Source organism: Lepeophtheirus salmonis, chromosome 1 (assembly GCF_016086655.4).
Source record: "Lepeophtheirus salmonis chromosome 1, UVic_Lsal_1.4, whole genome shotgun sequence".
In the NCBI taxonomy this organism is placed as follows: Eukaryota; Metazoa; Arthropoda; class Copepoda; order Siphonostomatoida; family Caligidae; genus Lepeophtheirus; species Lepeophtheirus salmonis.
The window spans coordinates 26,092,617-26,108,752 of record NC_052131.2 but is presented as its reverse complement, the minus strand read 5'-3'; the positions used below and the strand labels follow the sequence as shown (position 1 = coordinate 26,108,752).

Sequence of the window (16,136 nt, the reverse complement as noted above, 5' to 3'; positions counted from 1 at the left end):
TAAGTACAAAATGCCTATTCCCAAATAATATAAATCAATCATATTAGATTATATACTGTAATTTCCCCCCTTTTCAACATTATTAAAAGCTGATCAAGAAGGCAAGGAGTTAGTTCCCTGGAATATTGATGATTCACTACTCATCTTGTTTCATAAATACATTTTATATACCTAGTAACATATATAATATAATATGTACTGTAGTTTACAATAAAGAAGGAATATTGTCATGTTATGAATATGTAGTAATAAAGTACGAAAAGAGGATATGCGATTAAATTTGAATTGATAGCTATATGAATTTCAAGGAAGGGAACTTAATTCCTTTTCTCTCTTCTCTTTACGCACACCTCATCATAAAAGTATGCAGTGATAATTTTATTAGTCAGTTGAACGAAAGATGAGGTGGATATACACACTACATCGCCCATAATAATGGTACTTTTTTGGGCCTGAAAAAATGCATTAGAGGAGATCGAAGAAGAACTCCAAACATTTTAATATTGTGGGACAATGTGACATCATCATTTTATCATGGAGGTGATGGGAGGTCGAATTTTTTTTTTTTTTTTTTTAATTTTGTCATTGAATAATTTTTAACTTGGATATCATGGCCGGCCCTTGAAGTGAGTTCATTCTTTTCTTTACTTCTTTTTCGCGCTCTCTCTTTTCATTCCTTCTTTCTCTTCTCCTATTTTTTATTATTATGATTATTACTACTTGCTGAGCTCTTTTGTAGCTAGGTGGATGACTGAGTGAGTGAGTGAGCGCTCTTATTCTTCACACCGTGTGTTTCTCTTCACTAGCGGATGAAAGGAGTTGAGGGAGAGCTGACGACGAGTGGGAAAAACACCATCAGTGATCAAATAATTATACTTCAGGATGAAGGCAAGTCGAGGTTGTTCCCCAAGCAATAACAAATCCACGACAGGTGCTTCATCCGAACAGGATGAGGACTCATCTGGTGCTTCTGAGGAGGAGGCTCTGGCAGAAATCCATAATAAGATATCCTCTACCAAAGAGAAAATCAAGAAGGAGCAAAAGAATCGTGATGATAATGTGGACGAATATCTCAAACTCTCTACCAATGCAACGGATAAAGCCCAACAGTACAGGATCAAGCAAGTTTTCGAGAAGAAAAATGCAAAGTCTGCCGCAAATATCGCTCAATATCAAAAAAAGTTGGATAGTTATCTTAAAAGACTCCAAGCTCATAAAGAATCGTCCAATTCCATTCCTTCTGGAGGATCATCCAGTGACAAGCCTCCAGTTGTATTTAAAGGACTTAAAAACGTACGTCATGGAACAAAGTCTATTCTTGGAAAACCCAAAGAACTATTCGCTCAACATCTTTTGAGGAAATTCACAATTATAAACCAACTCAATGGTCATACTCTTGTATTTAGTATTTATCCTTTATAATGATATAAATAATATGTGCTTCAAAGATCTATAGAGACTTGAAAGTATATATATATATTATTGGCTGTAAAAGTTTTAAACTCTTAAAAGCGATGACAAAAGTATTATCATTGAGAAATAGTCACCCAGGAGTTCTTATGATTATAGGCACAAATTTGGCTCTGCTGATAATCTCAGTTCACTTTCCAAAGATGAATCCTCTTGTATTTCTCCTCAAATCGAAGAAACGAGTAGCAAAATGAGGGGGAGCACTCCAAGAGGATCGGGATCTCTCCCTAGAGACCAAGCTCCATCTTCTCTCTTATCTGCTCCTAATAATAACTCATTTGATCAAGCCAGAAAATGCATTTCTGAAGACGGACGTCGCTCCGAATTTAGTGAATCCATAGACAGTAATCATCCTTCATCAGGAGCTGGTGGCGTCTCCGGAGCAGCTCACCCATGTGTTGCGGGTGGTGAACCCTCTTCCGATGAACCTAAAAAGCATAATAGTAGTAGTAGTAAATCCGCTGAATGGAAGGCCATCATTCAGGAATTAACATTGCACAAGGAAGAGGTGGAGCGGCTAAGGGAGGATATGGAAGAAATGCGGGCTCATTTCAAGCAGGTTGTGGACTCAATTAATTACCAGTTAAGAGAGGAAAGAGATCGTTACGAAAGACTAGAAGAGCAAATGAATGATCTCACAGAGCTACACCAACATGAGATTGAAAATATCAAGTCTGGCGTGAATGACATGGAGGAAAAAGTCCAGTATCAGTCAGATGAAAGACTTCGTGAAATTACGGAGCATCTTCAAAGTCTTGAAACCAAAATCACGTCTCTTGAACACCAGCAAACTCAACAACAATACTTGAACATCGAAGGACTTGACTCAACAAATGCAAGAGCGATCATGATGAAACTCATAACGGCTGCTCTTACCATTCTTCATGTCATTCTCTTTGTAATTGGGATTTTTATGAATATTGCCAAACCCTTTTTTCAGACTACAGCAAGGGCGATACTTACAGTTTTGTGTATTCTTAGTTTTGTTCTGCTTCATCACCAATGGCATGACGTGGAGGCCTACTATATTAAACTTAAAAACTGGCAAAATTTCTAGCCTCCTACTATGCGTACTCCTGTAGAAAAAAAATAGAAATCTCATTTTTTTTTTTTTTTTTTTTTTTTTTTTTTTTTTACATATAACTTTTACTCTTAATATTTTATTATTACTACTCTATCTTACTATTCATTATTATCCTTATTAGTTTGTTATGTTTTTTGTGATATACATATGAACTTAGTTTACCCCCAGGTCTTTTTTATTATTAATATTATTTAAATTAAATGATAGCTTTAGAAATGCAAATCATATGTAATATTTCAAATATATATTTATATATTTGACTGGCTTCACCTTGGTTTTTATAAAGATAACTTATTATCTCATTATTAATTTATGCATTGAACAATATTGTGATAGATGTAAGGGACTGTTCAAGGAATCACAAATTTGTTATTTATTTATAATTATGATAGTGAGGATTTGTACTCATTCCCCTCTTCCTACTCTCAACCCTAACTTATCCCTCATTTCCTTTAATTAATGGCACCTTAAATATATATTTTTAAAATAATAAGCAACTGTGTTTTAGGAGTAAATAATGAACACTACTACAAGTTTTCCTTTTCGACAATTATGACTCAATCAATTTGAAAAGGTATTCTACTCATTTTTTCCTACTTTGTTTTTATCATCTCTCTCTTGACAAGTAACACGAGTTACTTGAAAATTATTATTAATTTTTTATTGAAATGAATAAAGATTTTCTTTGGAATTCGTGTATTTATTAATATAGAATCAATAAATCTCACAACGCCCAAAATTTTCCCTCTCTAACTTATCAACTTTTAAATTTTTTAATATTGTACATTTCAGAAATGACTTCAAAGGGCTCTTCTGTATATGTTATGGTTCTTGGAGATATGGGTCACTCTCCACGAATGTGTAATCACGCTCTCTCTTCAGCTGAAGAAGGATTTAATGTCACATATATAGGATACAAAGGCTCAGCCCTTTCAAAAGATATTAGACTTCATCCTAACATTCAATTGTGCTATCTTCATCCCTATCCAAAGTCCCTTTCCAAACTTATTCCTAAAATCTTTAATTATTTATTGAAAGCCATTTGGCAATGTCTGACTATTATCTGGGTTCTTCCGTTCCTTTGGGGACCTGATTATATACTGTTACAGAATCCTCCGTCAATTCCTGCACTTCCAGTTCTGAGTCTCTATTGTTTTTTTCATCGATGGACATCACTTGTATTGGATTGGCATAATTATGGATGGAGTATTCTTGCTCTAACCCTCGGTGAAGATCATTACCTTGTAAGATTCTCTAAGTGGTGTGAAAGGGTGTTTGGATCCAGAGCATCTCATTCCTTCTGTGTTTCATGGGCTATGAAGGAGGATTTGCGTTTGAATTATAATATCCCCGCTGCTAAAGTTTTGTACGATAGACCTTCAGAGGCCTTCCGTTCCATATCCGTTCAAGAAAGACATCGATTATCCAAGAGAATACCAGAATTCAAGGATCCTTTAGTGAATAGTGGTACATTATTCACTGAGGAGTTTGCGAGAGACAGGGTAACTCTACGAGAAGACCGTCCTGGACTCTTAGTATCTTCTACGTCGTGGACAGAAGATGAAGATTTCGGAATTTTGTTGGATGCTCTCCAAGTATACAATGATACCTCTAGTGATAATAGTGTTGGATTTCTACCTCATTTAATTTGCGTTATCACGGGTAAAGGGCCCATGAAGGATAAATACAAAGGAATTATAGCAAGCCGTAATTGGCAACACATTACTGTTATTACTCCATGGCTTGAACCAGAAGATTATCCTCTAATGATAGCCTCGGCAGATCTTGGTGTTTGCTTACATACGTCGTCATCAGGCCTTGATTTACCCATGAAGGTTGTTGACATGTTCGGGTGTGGTTTACCCGTTGCTGCCGTGAACTATCCTACTTTAAGTGAACTCATTAAGAATGGTGAGAATGGTATCGTCTTTGATACCTCCTACGAATTAGCAGAAATTATTATGGGCTGGTTTAAGGGCTTTCCTGAGCAAACAGAATTGAAATACAATACCTTCTCAAGTAACTTGGAGGAGTATCAGTGTCTAAGATGGAGTGACTATTGGTGCACTATTGCACGTCCAGTTTTCAAGCCAGAATAACAAGTTGTTTTTGAGCACATCTTTTTTGTTATACGTTTGCTCACAGATAAGTATTTATTAAGTCTATGAAAAGAATATTTAAGTTTAAATTTGTTTTAATTTCTTTATATTTTTGCTACAACTATTTTAAATAATATATAAGAAGTGTTAGTCACATTTTTACATAAGATGGACAAGTTATGTATCAATTTATTTTTGATAATTCATCATCTTTCAATTCATTTCGTTTAGATTCATATCTATCTCTCAATGCACTCATTTCAGCATCAATACAGGGAATATCAATTATATAGTAACAGTCTTTGACTTCCAGCACTCTAATCTGAACCTGAAAAACAACAATATATTGTTATAAACACATTTACATAAATATATTTATTCTTAAGAAGATCTGCAACTTACTTCTGAAGTAAAGGATCGTTCTTTCAAAAAAGTGAGATCATTTTCTACATCATTGAGGTCGATATTTTCAAATCCTTTGTAAACACAATGATTAGATAAAAAGGGGAATTTCATAAGTCGCGAATCAATCATCCGCAGCTCTCCAGGAGAGTGTTTTTCAATAATTCCAAAATCAGGTAAAAATATATTGTAAACTCCGTCTAAAGCAACTCCTCTGTACCAAACTCCGTCTTTGGATGATTTAACCAGACATACATGATTAACGTCAGGTTTGTAGGATCCCCCTTCAAGTAAAATTGAACAATAGGCCTGGATTTGTGCAATCATTTCAAAAGCAAGTGGTAGGCAACTATGCAAGGCGACAAAGATTTCCTTAGGAGACTCAATGTTAAGGAGGGTCACCTCTTGAAGGGTATTCACTTGACAACATAATTCGGAGATGAGACAATCGTCATAATTAAAATTATTGAGTCGTCCCATCCCCTCATACTCTCCAAAAAGTTTGGACTCGTCCGAAATGATTTTTTTCTTTAGTAACTCATTGATGGTCTTTCCATTTGGATGTCTTAAAATAGCTTTTTTCCCATTTTCCATGACATTTTGAAGGGTTAGAGGAACGCGAAGTAATGGAAGTACTCGTCTACTTTTTAGAAATACTTCGGGATCTACAAGAAATAAGAGATAACATACTCAACATAATTTACGTGATCAAAAGGCTAAATTTACGAAATATATGCAATCGGTCAACATTCTTCAAAGTCAAAACATGAGAAAAGGGAGGTACAATCAGTAGGTCCTTATTTAGTGCGTACAAACTACTAAATTCACTTATAATAAATGTCCCAAAGTCAATTAAAAAAAGTCTAACTTTTTTAGAAGTAGAGTCAATGGAAATTATTCTGGCTCGACAGTACTGATCGTCCTCTGAGCTTTTGCATATAACAATCTTAAACACAGAAGAGAAAGATAATTAATTAAAGGTACAAATTAAGTTGAAATAAATGAAATACTCTATTTTCGACGATATACGCGGCCTCGAGTCGTACAAATTGACAACATAAAAGTTTATCTTGGAATTGTGTTCTATCAGGATAAGAGTTATGTTCAATGACTATAACCTCATTGATACTATCCATAAAGTCAACTACAAAGACAATAGAGCCCTTGATCAAAGTAGAATCTACATGACGAGAATCATCGTACAATTTATAGTCAATTCCAAGTTGCAGGGGCGTACTATTTTTTTGTATAAATCCTTCTTCTAACAATACATCAAGAATATCTTTTCCTTTCGCGTTCTTATTTCCTTCAAAACGTATTAGTACTTGTCCTTTGTTGTGGATTCCTAAGGGCTGAACTCGAACCTTAGAAAGATAGATAAATTTAGTATTAAATATACGCATATGCTTAGCTATAAATTAACAAACCTTTTTATTTTTGAATATAAGCACCAATTTTTTTAAAACATTAGGATCCGAAGAAAAAGTGTAGTCATCAAAAAAGTTAACCCGTATTGCCTGCATGGGATATTCTTCGACAAACCCTTTTGGTAAGTCAGCTAGCATGTCCACATCAGAATTTATCACATATTTACCAAAATCCAATAGGAAATATCTATCACCAGCCTTTAAAGCTCTATACCAATTTTGATCTCCCCACAATCGAACGCCTAATAAAGAACCTTTTGAAGAGTCTACATCTACATCATCCTCGTAGTCCTTGAGCTCAAGCGTTAATTTAGTTCGAATTTCTTTGCATATAAATGGATCTTTGATAACGAACATTTCAATTTCAGATTCATGAGAAAATAATCTGATAAAGACCTCTGAGGATTGCCCGTTCGGTAGAACAACAGGAGGGATAGTACATTTTGAAGGGCAATCAGGATTTTTGGACATTATATTTCTAGTTCTAAATAAGATTCAAGTCATTACAACACCCAAAAATTGACATAGAATTGGTAAATTTGTCCAAAAATTAAAATAAATAAGAAAGTATTAATTAATAAAAAGGGTGTATGTTAATGACTTGATGTAATCAGCAATTTTGTGAAAAGGGATTTGAGGACCAAAAAAGTTTCCGATTTCATGTATTTCATCCTCATCATTAGTATCTTCCTCTGAGGAGTAGTCCTCTCTTTCTTTTGAAAGATGCCTTGCTTTTAAGAAATCTGATTTTCTGTCGTATTGATATTTGGAAGACAACGAATATTTGAGTGTAGGATCGTCATTTCGAAAGATACCGGGTATCCATGGGGAGATTCTCTCCGTTTCTTTTTTAATTATATTCTGAAGACTTAATGCAGGTCCAGGCGAGAGTTTTGGGACATGATCCCAGTGAATACCCCGATTTTCTTCAAATTCTTTAAACAATTTCTCCCGTCGAATAAAGTCATTTTCAGACGCAATGTCATCTTCGCTCCGTTCCTCATCTAAAAAGGATACAATTACCACTCATTATTCAATTTATGAATTTATTCAGTATACCTTTAAGAGATTTAAAGAAAAACACCTTTAAAAACAGGGGTTTTGCCTCATTAATCCCATCAATGGCCTCAGAAGCTTCAGTTCGAGATGCAAAACTAATCAATCCCCCTCGGGTTTCCCTCCACAAACGTCGAAAAATCCTAGACTCTAGCACCGTTCCATAATTGGAAAAGAGATTCTTCAATCCACTTTCATCCAAAGAGGGAGGAATGTTATCAACACGAAGACGGACAACAGCCTTACTAATAGAATAGGTAGACTCTCCTCCTATTTTGGACGAGGGATCCTCTCCTTCGTAAGTATTTAAATTTGGATCATTGTAGTCCATCCTCATGGGATCATACTTTTCCAAAGCTTCCAAGACCTCATCCTTGACAGAGGAGGAGTCTGTACTTTCCATAATGCTAATTTGATTCGCGGGTATTTATGGGTGATTGGGATTTGAAGGGGAATTCGCATGAATCCCATCAAATATAGTCCTAGTTCACTTGTTTATGTTGTTTGTATTAATTCATTTGATCTAGCAGCTTTTGAGTTTCCTTTTTCATGCGTTGCTGACGGCACCTGCACGGCTGACAATAACGCCTTCAAAATCAAACATCAAAATTGAAAATACTCAGTGTACTGTGATTTAACATTTTATAAGTACTCATCGCCTTAAAATTAGTTTTCAAGTTTCAGTTCTATACTTTGTAAGTAATTACTTTAATATGCATAAGAATAATCAAATAATAAGACGTATTTAATCATTAAAAAATACTAACTTACCTCATCTTCCATGAATTTTAATCTATTTAGCATTTACTCAATTAAATTCTTAATTATATCATTCATATTTGTCTCAAATTAATCCTATGTTCCTATTAATATTCAGAATGTTTGTGCTTTTGCACATTTTTGGAATTATGGTAAGTGTTTCACGTGTGCATAGCTCACAAGCACTTTCCTACTCCTTCAAACTACTTTTGAAAAATTTAACTATGTTCATTTATTAGGATGTGCATCATTAATCATACTAGTTAATGGCTGATTTTTTCAAGTGATGTTCAAATTTTAATGTAGTTCGATGTTTTAATATAAGTTGCAACACTATATTAAAGTAATGTTAAGTTTTGGAATCAATATGATATGAGCGACTATGAATGCTGGATGGCTCACTTTATTAGGCTAAATGAATTGGAACTTACTTCTAAAAAAATAGAAATTATACACTGGGTATATGTTAAGCAGAAGTCGTCCGTTTCCTAAAAAATGTATTCTTCTTTAAAAAAATGTCCTCGAAAATATGCAGTTTCCTTCTTTTTAATTCGAAAAAAGAAAAAAAATGTATTTCCATTCATTGAATTTAAGCATGCAAATTACGAAGGGCTTGTATTTTATTTTCTAAGAGAAAAATGGACCCAAAATATTTATCGTAGTAGACCCAAACCCCGCTTGGATGACAACAATAGAATAAAGAAGCTACCATATCAGTCTATATTTATTATGTGGTCCTTGACGTATAGTTAAAATGAACAGATAATATACATATCTTACATTAATAAAACAATTGTTTGAACTGATCCATCATCTTTTTATTAAATAGATTAGAATTATGTAATTATTGTGCGAAAAAGATGTACAAGTTTAAAAAAGACAATCTTTTTGGAGGTATATAATATTTATAGCCAGGAGCCTTGTAAGAAACAAAGTACAAATTACATTTTTTTAAACTTTTCAGCAAAGAAAAAAAAGCACAATATTATGTATGGTACAATAAATATATGTTTATTTAAATAATTCGATTAAATTCAAAAATCAAATCCCTATATGCTATTATTTTCCTAGAATGCTTTGGCCCTTGCCTCATACAAGGGAGATGAAGGTTGTTTCATCTCCTCAAAGTCTATAATACTGAAAACAAATTGTAAACAGCCAAATCGAACGTAGGATCCATGATTGAGAATTGCAGAATTTTCGTTAGTGAAGGAGGGATTTAAATTATAATTCAGATCCGAAATGGAACTCTGAGAGGTTTCTTTCTTTATTGAGTCCTCACTCGACTTGGAAATCGTTTTTCTAAAGTACTGAGAAACACTCATTTCACAATGACAAGGTTTCATATCATTACCGTAATCATGTGCCATGAACTTGTGTTTGTTTCCATCAGTGAGCGAATATGAATTGGATGATGATGCTCCCAATTTCTTAGGTTCTACACAGTAGACAGAGTTATCTACGATGCAGCCGTGCTCTGAATAATTCATGAGCTCAAAGACTCTGGTATACTGATCGTAAAATACTGTTGCACAGAGAGAAGACACATAGTTGCAATGCCCATACCTGGAAAGATCAAGCGTATTCTGCTTTCCTAAGCCAATGTCCATGGAGCGATATTTCATGGGACATGAGACTTTGGATATATTCAAGGGAGTAAAACAAGCACGGGCTCGTATATGGCTAGTGTAATCTAAGATCTCAGGCATTTCATAGTCTTTAAACAATTCTTCTGCTTTTTGAATTGCTAAAAACTCTTTTACAACAGAGGGCAAGTTTTTTAATTTTGACTTTCTTCGTGAAATAAACTCATTCAGAGAGGCTCGCACCTCATCAGTTAATATATCTGCGTCTTCATTATTAATATTTATACTACAATTAGAGGCTGTATCATCCGACTCATCTCCTCCTCCCTCCTCTTTATTATTAGAGAGAGATCCTTTAGACTCCATATTTCCTTCAGTAACGTTTTTAGAATCATTCAAAACCTTAATTGGTACTCCAGGTAAAGAATGATGATCTGAATTTAAAAAACTACTTTGGAGAGCAATAACGCCAGCTAACCATTCATTTGCATCAGATTCTCCATCCCTAGTTAATCCCCAGGGAACGTCCCGCTCACGAGGAAATCCCGGACCGGGCAGTTTATATTGTGCTTTAACAATATCTGGAACACAGACACGATTGCTCATTGGAACTTTTTGACGCGATCGTATTAATCGATTGGATCCTCTTTTTCCAGAATTAATTTTACGAAAAAAGTCAACTCGAATTGAATCCGTGTCCACCGGGGCACGAGCATACTTATTCCAGAGTTTGATTCGTTGAGAGAAACTCGTGGATTTGAGTAAATTGCTATCAATGAAATGCTCGACATGAGTGGGGCACATCCAGGTATCCTATGGGCGGAAAAGGTAACGTGGATAAAGTAAAGATTGAAAAGAGATCATTTGTCTATTTGAATACCTTGGGGATTTCACATAGAGGAGGATCCAAGCAGTCTAAATGATAAGCACTACTACAGTAATCACATGCTAAGCTAGGAACTCCTCGACTCGTCTTTTGACAAATACAACAATTTTTAGGATAGGTGTCCAAGTCTTCCTTTGGCTCATCAGACCACTTCCAACTAAAAGGAAGCCTTTCACTCACTTCAAGGTCTTTTGGAAGAGAGAACTCAACAGCATTCACGACTTGAGTTGCAGCTATAAGAGTATCAAAGGGAGACTTAGTCAGGGGCTTGGATTGAATGTACTTATCATATTTGATACGATATAGTTTTTGAACCTTGGACTTGGAGGTAACAGCTTCAGAAGCTTTTTTGGCTGCAAGTCGAGCTGGTCGCGCGTTTTTTTTGGAGAATTCTTCTTCTTGTTTAAGGAGCATTTGATCTCTTTGAGCGAGAGAAATGGTTCCAGAGCGTGAGACTTCCTTGTAGTGACAGCGTAGACAGACCCAATCCCCTTTGGGGATGTCTTCATCGTCGAGGGGAGGAGCATGACAACTCAAGTGAAAGGAAGAGGGACAATTATCACAGCAAATCAAATTCCCTCCCTCTCCACAACCATCACAGCAATCATGATTATGTCCTTTACCTGCAAATCAAAATTCAACATATTCCACATTATTATTTCATTAACTACGTTAAGCGTCCCACTCCTTACTCCACTAACTTATTACCTGGTCGCTTAAAATAAGGATGAAGCTCCACAATCTTCGTCTCCTTCTTATCTCGTCCTCCTGGAGGAGCAAAGAGCGCTTGGATCTCATCCATTAGGCTCTTCCCTCCAGGCGGATCCTCTTTTCCGCCATCCATGATCCTTCCAATTCCTAACACACCAAGAATCTCACTCTCCAGTCCGCCTTTTATAACGACCTCAGTACTAATTAATACTACTACTACTACTACTACTCAGTATTCATTAATTAATTAATTCTATGACTTGAAAGTTGAAGCAATGCATTATGCATAGTTTTCAACTTTTCACTAGTACTAAGATATTTTATAGCTAGTCAGAGTTGTATTGTTTGTTGTTGATCTGCTAGTAGCTACAAATCAAGTCAGTTATGTCGTTCTAGCCATAAATTCATTATTCCTCAAGCTAGTTTGTTGTTTTTCAGCTTTTGGGACTAGAGTGAGGGATACATCTTTATTATTAAGAAGAAACTAGGATTTCAATGGACATGATATTTTCCCAACTCAAGGCGTCAGCTCTCTCGTAATTCCAAATTACACACAACTACTTTTTTTTCCATCCAAAACACATATTTTTGTACATATTATTAAAGAAGACTCAACAGCAGATCGAGTAGGTAGACGGACTTAATTTGAAAAAAAAGGAGTCGGGAATTTGAATTGGCAATTGAATCGAAGTCATGAATGTAAGTCATCATTGCTCCTCTGGGCTGTGGCTCAAAAGTCTTCCGCGACTTCCCGAAGCTTTGGAGTTCACTTGCTCCCATGGGTTTGACTTTCTCTTGGGTCCCCTCGTGCATCCCAGATACCGGCAAGAGGAAGTAACGGACGAGCCCGACTCCGGGAAAAGAGGGATCCGTCGCAAAGGGCCCTTTACCCGCTCAGACCTTCTTTTGACCTCAGTGGACTGGGGAAGTCTCTTTGTGGGTGTGTTGAGCCGGGATGTGAATCTTGAGAGTAGGTTGAGAAGTGTTCGGCGTCAGGCAGAGGAGCGCATGACGAGGGAACTTCGCTACGCGGCGCACTTGGGTCTCTCGGCAGTTTTTATCTCTCTGAGAAAGCCACACAATACGAATTTGGCACGGATTTTGTGCACTTTTCTCCTGAAAACGTCTGCCATGCAGGTCTTGAGCTCAATTGATAGAAAATATTAAATACTAGCAGTGTTTTCTCATTCTTCAGGTCTGGATCCACATTCCTTTTTATGATGAATCCACTTGGGCCTGGTGGAACGATTTCCGAGGATCGTGTAATCATGATAGGAGAGTATTTCTTGCCTTGGAGCTCTCAACCAATGACCAGGAAATGAGCTCTCATATTCTGAACCGGTGGCTTGGAGAGCCTGTCAAAGCTCTCATTCTAAATACGTCTCTCTTCTTAACGAATAAAAAAGGTTATCCCGTGCTTCCAAGGTGCATTCAAAAGCTTATGAGGCACTTCTTTTCCCTGGATGTTCAATGTGTTTTGGAGGGTAGAAATCGTGGACGGGAGTACAGGCTCTATCAGCAATATTTAGATCATTTATGGCAACAGTTCCATGCTGTAGGAAGTGGAGATCCCTTGAAGCAATTTGCAAAAGGATACGAGGATCATCTTCAAGTAGGTTTTACTTCAATAGTAATAGTTAATATAATTACCATTACAATATTTCTGTTGAATATTTTAGTTATACTCATTTACCCATCTTTCTCTTGATAGACACCACTTCAACCCCTGAGTGACAATCTAGAGTCTGCTACGTATGAAGTCTTTGAGAAGGATCCTGTCAAATATAGGGAATATGAGAAGGCTATTTTTAAAGCCATCGTCGATAAAATACCAGAGGAGGAGAAAGAGACAAAATCTTTGGTTGTCATGGTTCTTGGGGCGGGGCGTGGTCCTTTAGTTCGAGCTGCGTTAAGAGCAGCTGAAATGGCTCTTCATACAAAGATCCGTATTTTCGCTGTAGAGAAGAACCCCAATGCTGTCGTTACGCTATTAGCTCAAAAAGAAGAGGACTGGAAGGACAGTGTAGAGGTTATATCAAGTGATATGAGGGATTGGAACCCAGAGGAAGAAAATAAGGCAGATATCGTCATATCCGAACTCCTTGGTTCCTTTGGAGATAATGAACTTTCTCCAGAATGCCTCTACTCTGCCCAAAGAGTGTTAAAGTCTGATGCCATCAGTATTCCGTCATCCTATACCTCATTTGTATATTGATTTTGAATTTTATGAACATTATTATTTATATAATATCATTTTATTAATTTAGATTAGCCCCATTCAATCATCCAAGCTCTATAATGAAGTTAGATTCTCTTTTGATAAGGACAAAAACATGATTTCTCATTTTGAAACTCCTTATGTCGTTCACTTTCAAAATTGCTGTGAGCTTGCAGCCCCTCAACCTCTGTTTAAGTTTGATCATCCCCTCTACACTCCTATCGACAATAATAGATATGATGTAAAAACCTTTGATATCACGTACGATTCAGAACTACACGGTTTCGGTGGATATTTTGAATGTGTACTCTACAAGGACGTTATGATTAGCATTAATCCCTCAACGCACTCCAAAGGTAAGTTCTTCATCTGAATTTACCTTTTATTTGAAGGAATATGAACGTATATTGTTTGCAGGAATGTTTAGTTGGTTCCCAATTTTCTTTCCACTCAAAACACCAGTCAAGTTGAAGAAAGATGATCAAGTGGAGCTACATTTTTGGAGGATCAACAATGGTAAGAACGTGTGGTATGAGTGGTGCCTCTCGAAACCCATACCAGGGCCTATACATAATCCAATAGGAAGATCCTATACAATTGGTCTTTGAATAGTCTACTTCATTCCCTTTGTTTCTTTATGGACATATTCTTTAAATCAATTGGGTTTTTTTTGTTTTGTTTTTCATTTAATGTCAAAAAGTTGAAGGAAAAACCATGACTGATGTTTTATTGAATGTTGTCTTCCATAATATGTTAATGTCCAATTTATTGTTCTAAATATACCGTATCTCTGATGTTAAATAACTGTCTTCCTCAATTTTGTTTCTTAAACTTTTTCAAGGATTTTCAGTCGTTATATATGTATACATATTATATTGAGACTCTTCAAACTGCAAAGATGTATAAAAAAATAAATACGCAACAATACTCAATTTAGTCCTGATTCGTTCCATAGCGGTTTCCCTACGCAGTCTTATCAATTCAGCCGAAGCAAAGGTATATAAAATTTCAGGAGAGCAATTGAAGTATGTGAAGTAATTTTCTCAAATTTAATTTACTTAATACTTTCCTGGAGGAAAGTTGATGGTAGCTGGCATATTCAATCGAAGCCCATCCGGGGGAAATTAAGGATTTTTTTCAAATAAAGATCATTCGATTAAGTTACACATGCTGGTGGAAAAAAAAAATGTAACCCTGCCGACGCTCCTAAAGACAATTGCATTTTATCCTTGTAATAAAATCTACTATTTACATGGGGAAAAAAATTAAGGATAAAGTTTCACTGACAGCCTGGTATATCCAAAGGTCTAATTAACCGCACATTGACGCAGTTCTACAACGACAATAATGTTTTTTCTCTAAGGGAATAAAAAAAGTTTTATTAAATAAAATTAAGTTATAATTCATACAATATTCATAACATTTTTTAGACCCTTATCCTCGAAAAAAAATCCCAAAAAGCTTCCGTAATTTCTACTTTAAAAAAATTACTATGGAGGAAAGGTTTAGAACTTCCTAGGATCCAGAGGTTTCAATGTAAATATGGCATTTTTAGAGGATAAACTTGTAAGGATTTTATTCCAAAACGACACTGGCCACAAACTGTACTTAATGTAACTAGTTATAATTATTACTTTGTTAATAATTATCATTATACTTGACGAACAAGCCTAATACGAGGAAAGAGCCTAATTCCATCATCAGTCCAACAAAAAAAAATTAACGTGATTTATAGTAATACAAATTACCTATTTTGTTTAAAAAATTCAAAGGAACATCATATTCAACCTTAGAATATACAATAACGACGTATAAAGCTCATTTATATATATTTCAAGGCGAAGTATCTTGGAGGCAAAATAGTTTAAGGCAAAAGTACCGGGCACTCTAAAATTAGTCAAAACAAAACGAAAAGGCTTTTTAAAATTGAACAATTAAGCGAATTCAATGTGAACTAAACTGATTCGAAAAAAGGAACGGTTAAAGGGAACTAAACGATTAAAAAAGGTCCTGGTAATATTTAACTAATTACTATAAAATATGATTGAATTTTTTTATTATAATGGAAGACTATCGCGACTTGCGTCGAAAAGATTTTAACAAAGTGGCGAAACATGTTTATGATGAAGAGATACGTTATGTATTTCATGGTTGTAGAGCTATCTTTTTTCCCACACAAGATGTCGCTTTTTGTGATAGCTAAAGGTGATAATTTTGGTAAGAATAGAAAAGCGTGCGAGGAGAAGAGAAGAAATACTTATGGCATCATTGATTAAATAATATACATCTTCTTCTATCAATCATGAACGTTATCATTCCCGCCTTTATTATTCAATATTAATATAATATTAGATGGTGATAGTCGATAGAGAACTGAATAAAATGCCTAAAATAACGTTGCCTTCTGTCTGGATTTCTGAAAATGGAGGCCCAGGAAT

The 16,136-nt window shown here is 35.5% G+C and overlaps 5 protein-coding genes and 1 long non-coding RNA gene across 6 annotated transcripts; 4 read left to right on the top strand and 2 right to left on the bottom strand.

Annotated features, from left to right (window-relative positions):
* Window positions 1-344: 344 nt before the first annotated feature.
* On the top strand, window positions 345-2,592 carry Dmtn (transmembrane and coiled-coil domain 2 protein Dmtn). The gene is made up of 4 exons (XM_071890823.1): window positions 345-626; window positions 740-1,398; window positions 1,449-1,466; window positions 1,544-2,592. Exons 2-4 carry the CDS (start codon window positions 883-885, stop codon window positions 2,525-2,527), a joined length of 1,518 nt encoding a protein of 505 aa, XP_071746924.1. The 5' UTR covers window positions 345-626; window positions 740-882; the 3' UTR covers window positions 2,528-2,592.
* Alg1 (ALG1, chitobiosyldiphosphodolichol beta-mannosyltransferase) lies at window positions 2,580-4,820 on the top strand. The gene has a single exon (XM_071890131.1). The coding sequence runs from the start codon at window positions 3,349-3,351 to the stop codon at window positions 4,651-4,653; it is 1,305 nt and encodes a 434-aa protein (XP_071746232.1). The 5' UTR covers window positions 2,580-3,348; the 3' UTR covers window positions 4,654-4,820.
* On the bottom strand, window positions 4,743-8,128 carry LOC121121194 (uncharacterized). Its single transcript, XM_040716069.2, has 7 exons — window positions 7,542-8,128; window positions 7,084-7,486; window positions 6,483-6,966; window positions 6,066-6,419; window positions 5,782-6,001; window positions 5,056-5,720; window positions 4,743-4,981 (listed from the first exon to the last, which is right to left on the bottom strand). The coding sequence occupies exons 1-7, from the start codon at window positions 7,939-7,941 to the stop codon at window positions 4,838-4,840; spliced, it is 2,670 nt and encodes an 889-aa protein (XP_040572003.1). The 5' UTR covers window positions 7,942-8,128; the 3' UTR covers window positions 4,743-4,837.
* Window positions 8,104-9,103, top strand: LOC121121255 (uncharacterized). Its single transcript, XR_005865369.2, has 2 exons — window positions 8,104-8,233; window positions 8,537-9,103. It is a non-coding gene; the product is annotated as an uncharacterized lncRNA (long non-coding RNA).
* Window positions 9,004-11,860, bottom strand: LOC121121210 (PHD finger protein 12). The gene is made up of 3 exons (XM_040716090.2): window positions 11,478-11,860; window positions 10,764-11,392; window positions 9,004-10,696 (listed from the first exon to the last, which is right to left on the bottom strand). Exons 1-3 carry the CDS (start codon window positions 11,611-11,613, stop codon window positions 9,365-9,367), a joined length of 2,097 nt encoding a protein of 698 aa, XP_040572024.1. The 5' UTR covers window positions 11,614-11,860; the 3' UTR covers window positions 9,004-9,364.
* Window positions 11,856-14,499, top strand: csul (protein arginine N-methyltransferase 5). The gene is made up of 5 exons (XM_040716116.2): window positions 11,856-12,617; window positions 12,676-13,092; window positions 13,192-13,686; window positions 13,748-14,054; window positions 14,116-14,499. The coding sequence occupies exons 1-5, from the start codon at window positions 12,174-12,176 to the stop codon at window positions 14,304-14,306; spliced, it is 1,854 nt and encodes a 617-aa protein (XP_040572050.1). The 5' UTR covers window positions 11,856-12,173; the 3' UTR covers window positions 14,307-14,499.
* Window positions 14,500-16,136: the final 1,637 nt, after the last annotated feature.